A 4,689-nucleotide genomic window follows, 5' to 3' on the forward strand; every position below is an offset into this window, starting at 1 on the left:
TGTCTTTTGTGGCAATTTTACCTCTTTGTGTGGTAAATTTGCATCTCTTTGGGACAATTTCGGCCTATTTTGGGGGTTATTTTGCACATTTTTCCTCTTTGCATGTTGATTTTGTGTCTTTTGTGGTAATTTTACTATTTTGGCGGTGAATTTGCATCTTTGTGTGAAAAGTTTTCCTCATCCTAAATGTCATGTGTCTATCTGCTGCACTGATGAAGTTCTGAGGCTCAGAAATGATGGAAAAAGTCCATTAAAGTGATCAATCTGGACCCTCCTCTGTGGACTTCAAGGACCTGGAACTCTGGAACATTCACAGCATGAAGGTAGAACTCTGCTTCATTAAACATACTAAAGTTTATTTAATGTCCAAATCTATAACATAAAGCGTGAAAGTGAACTCCGAAGGCTGTAAAGACTGAGAGATGCAGCAGACGTGTTGAGAGCGTTCCAGAGATGCAGCATCAGTCAGTGTTTGTGCAGACCTCCCTCCAGGCTGTTGTCACAAACAATCAGGCTCCGGCTGCACAACTCAAAGGGTCAAGAACCCGCCGCTTGTTAAAACTTGTCAAGAGGGCGGTAGGGAAACAAAGAGCGAGAACGAGGAACTGGGCCAGAGGTCAGGCCTGAATGTTACAGTCGGCCTCGTGAAACCGGACCCGGGCGTCTGGAGGTGACAGAGTGGCGTTCGTACACGATGACCGAGCTGATCTCGTTCTGCATGAACATCTCGCCTCCTGATCACGTAATCAGCGCCTCGCATGAGCCTGGTGTTAGCTGGGAAAGCTAATCACACATCTGACATGGAGAGGGATCATTCTGGTTTCCTTCTGTCGGACCACACGGGCAGATCAAAGACAAACCACCTCGAACTGATGAAGACAGATAAAACGCTTCTTTATTCTTTCATATTTTGGCTGTTGTGTAGTTTAACCTGAAGCCGGTATAATCACCATCAGCAGTGGATCAGAAGCCTCTAGTGTCGCTCAGAGTCGTAAACCCACAGAGGATTCTCACTTTCCCTCAGCTTAATGGAGCCTTTTAGGATCTTTTCCGCTTATTGGTCTGGTTTTATGCCCGCCTGTGCCTAACGCCTATTATCATTGCGGTTCCGTCTCACCGCTCTGTTAGCTTTGTTTTCAGAGGCACTGGGTTAGAAGTTTTCAGCAATAAACCTCCAACTACCAACAAGCTGCTCCACGCTCACAGCTCCCACTTTGTTCTGCTTCTCAGCAAATTATTCTCAGTCTGACTGAAGGTTTGAGGTTTTTTTTAGCTTAAAACACCACAAAGACGGTTGATTCCTCACTGACTGTATAAGTCCTGGTTTTAGGTTTCCCACCCCCTTCAGGAAGAAGACTCTCTCTGGATCTGTGGATCTGAGAAGCTCCAGATGGAACCATGAAGACACTGAACCACCCAGTCCTGGTTTACTGGTTTAGATCAGACACTGAACCACCCAGTCCTGGTCTACTGGTTTAGATTAGACACTGAACCACTCAGTCCTGGTTTACTGGTTTGGATTAGACACTGAACCACNTTTTCCAGACATGCTGGAAAAATAAATGCACATTAAAAAGCATGAGATGTGTAGTTTGAGGAGCTTTAACTTTGAAAACGTTCATAGTTTGAAGGTAAAACTGTGCTTCATTAAATACACTGAAGTTATTGGAGATAAAAAAGAGATTTGGGGGAAGTTTTTTCTTTACTAATAAATAAAACATCACACTTAGTTGCAGTTTCCTGCTCTAAAAAATAACAACAAACGAGTATATTTAAGGTGCTGTGACAGATTTAACGTCTGCTTTGTTGCAGGAACTAAAGCGTCCTTCCTGCCTGCTGCTCTTCAGCACCGGCTACATTCACAAAGGCTGCATGTGAAGGTCTGCTCGCACGGAGACCAATAACTCGCCGTGAAGGAACCAGCGTGTCTCCATCAGACAGACACAAGTGGAAAAAATCTTCCCACTGCTCCCCGCCCAGCTGGCTCGCCTCCTTTTTCCATGCAGCGTCTCTCCAGCGACTTCCTCACAAACAGCTGCTCAGTACATTTGCTGGGGGAGGAGGAGGGTTTAGCCGAGGCCGGGTACCTGTGCGATGCGATGCTCCTCCTCGCCTCTCGTCTCCACAAACGGCTGCATCGGAGGCAGATTACGAGGCTAAAAGCTGGCAGGAGGCGGCCGGGGCCTGCTGAACTCCATGCATAATTTACCGTCTGCTAAAAGTGTCTGAAAGAAGCTCTGAAGAGACGCAGCATCAGGGCCGACACATGAAGTCACAAAACATGATTACTGGTTTTAGAAGAAGCTGTTGTTTTGTTCTACTGATATAAAAGAAGACAGAAAAGTAAAGCAGCAGCAGCCAGATGTGCAGCTGTGAGGAGCTTCACAGCATCAACACACAGGATTATATTTATTCTGCAGCAGGTCTGAACACACCTGAGGCTCACTGCATGAGAGAAACAAGAGGTTTTTTTAAAAAGCGTATTTAATGAAACATGCACCTTTTCACCTTCATGCTACGAATATTTACCCAAAACAAGTCTTTCTTTCTCCAGTGAATCAGCAGAAACACCTCCAGGGTTCGTTTCTCCGTTTAACAGCCACAAGATTTATGAGACTAAATACGACTTTATTAGAAACTATGGAGGAATGATAGAGGAGGAGATGAGTCTATGTCGTGTAAAATGTCTGTAAAAATGATCCTTCTGTTGTCTAGAACTAGTTCTGATCATCACACATGCTGATGTGCGCCTGGAAAGTTTACCCAGAATGCACTTCTCCATATTATTGCTGCTCAGAGTTGGTGGTGACACCTGGAGTGGATGTGAAGTGAACCCTGATTCTTCTTGTGTCGACTTTGGCCCGTTTTGTGGTGTTTCTACATCTTTTTGGGTTAATTTCGGCCCTTATTTCTGCGATTTCACACGTTTTTTGTGGAGATTTTGAGTTTTTGAGGTTTTGCCTCTTTTTGAAGGTGTTTCTGCATCTTTTCATGTTGATTTTTTTCTTTTGCGGCAAATTTACCTTTTTTGGTTATAAATTTGCATCTTTTTGGGCTAATTTCAGCCCTTTATGCACTTGATTTTGCATCTTTTTGTGGTGGATTTGCATCTTTGTGTGCTAATTTTATCTCTTTTTGGGGTATTTTTGTGTCTCTTTGTGGTAATTTAACTACTTTAGGTGGTAAATTTGCATCTTTTTGGGATAATTTTGGCCCTTTTTGTGGTGATTTCACAGTTTTTTGCGGCAATTTTGAGTCTGAGGTAATTTTGCCTCGTTATTGTTGATTTTGTGTCTTTTGGTGGTAATATTGCATCTTTTTGGGGTAATGTCACTGTTTTTGAGGTGGTTTTATGTCTTTTGTGGCAATTTTACCTCTTTGTGTGGTAAATTTGCATCTCTTTGGGACAATTTCGGCCTATTTTGGGGGTTATTTTGCACATTTTTCCTCTTTGCATGTTGATTTTGTGTCTTTTGTGGTAATTTTACTATTTTGGCGGTGAATTTGCATCTTTGTGTGAAAAGTTTTCCTCATCCTAAATGTCATGTGTCTATCTGCTGCACTGATGAAGTTCTGAGGCTCAGAAATGATGGAAAAAGTCCATTAAAGTGATCAATCTGGACCCTCCTCTGTGGACTTCAAGGACCTGGAACTCTGGAACATTCACAGCATGAAGGTAGAACTCTGCTTCATTAAACATACTAAAGTTTATTTAATGTCCAAATCTATAACATAAAGCGTGAAAGTGAACTCCGAAGGCTGTAAAGACTGAGAGATGCAGCAGACGTGTTGAGAGCGTTCCAGAGATGCAGCATCAGTCAGTGTTTGTGCAGACCTCCCTCCAGGCTGTTGTCACAAACAATCAGGCTCCGGCTGCACAACTCAAAGGGTCAAGAACCCGCCGCTTGTTAAAACTTGTCAAGAGGGCGGTAGGGAAACAAAGAGCGAGAACGAGGAACTGGGCCAGAGGTCAGGCCTGAATGTTACAGTCGGCCTCGTGAAACCGGACCCGGGCGTCTGGAGGTGACAGAGTGGCGTTCGTACACGATGACCGAGCTGATCTCGTTCTGCATGAACATCTCGCCTCCTGATCACGTAATCAGCGCCTCGCATGAGCCTGGTGTTAGCTGGGAAAGCTAATCACACATCTGACATGGAGAGGGATCGTTCTGGTTTCCTTCTGTCGGACCACACGGGCAGATCAAAGACAAACCACCTCGAACTGATGAAGACAGATAAAACGCTTCTTTATTCTTTCATATTTTGGCTGTTGTGTAGTTTAACCTGAAGCCGGTATAATCACCATCAGCAGTGGATCAGAAGCCTCTAGTGTCGCTCAGAGTCGTAAACCCACAGAGGATTCTCACTTTCCCTCAGCTTAATGGAGCCTTTTAGGATCTTTTCCGCTTATTGGTCTGGTTTTATGCCCGCCTGTGCCTAACGCCTATTATCATTGCGGTTCCGTCTCACCGCTCTGTTAGCTTTGTTTTCAGAGGCACTGGGTTAGAAGTTTTCAGCAATAAACCTCCAACTACCAACAAGCTGCTCCACGCTCACAGCTCCCACTTTGTTCTGCTTCTCAGCAAATTATTCTCAGTCTGACTGAAGGTTTGAGGTTTTTTTTAGCTTAAAACACCACAAAGACGGTTGATTCCTCACTGACTGTATAAGTCCTGGTTTTAGGTTTCC

General features: G+C 44.2%; 1 protein-coding gene across 1 annotated transcript in view; it reads right to left on the bottom strand.

Moving 5' to 3' along the window:
- Positions 1–726, bottom strand: part of LOC103374689 (gamma-butyrobetaine dioxygenase-like) — a 15,576-nt gene extending 14,850 nt beyond the window's left edge. Inside the window, exon 1 of the mRNA XM_008304805.1 lies at positions 635–726. Within this exon, the coding sequence (XP_008303027.1) occupies positions 635–726 (92 nt within the window). The remainder of the gene's footprint in view (positions 1–634) is intronic.
- Between the last annotated feature and the right edge of the window lie 3,963 nt (positions 727–4,689).

The sequence above is a fragment of the Stegastes partitus genome, unplaced genomic scaffold, assembly GCF_000690725.1.
Source record: "Stegastes partitus isolate 25-593 unplaced genomic scaffold, Stegastes_partitus-1.0.2 Scaffold2327, whole genome shotgun sequence".
In the NCBI taxonomy this organism is placed as follows: domain Eukaryota; kingdom Metazoa; phylum Chordata; class Actinopteri; family Pomacentridae; genus Stegastes; species Stegastes partitus.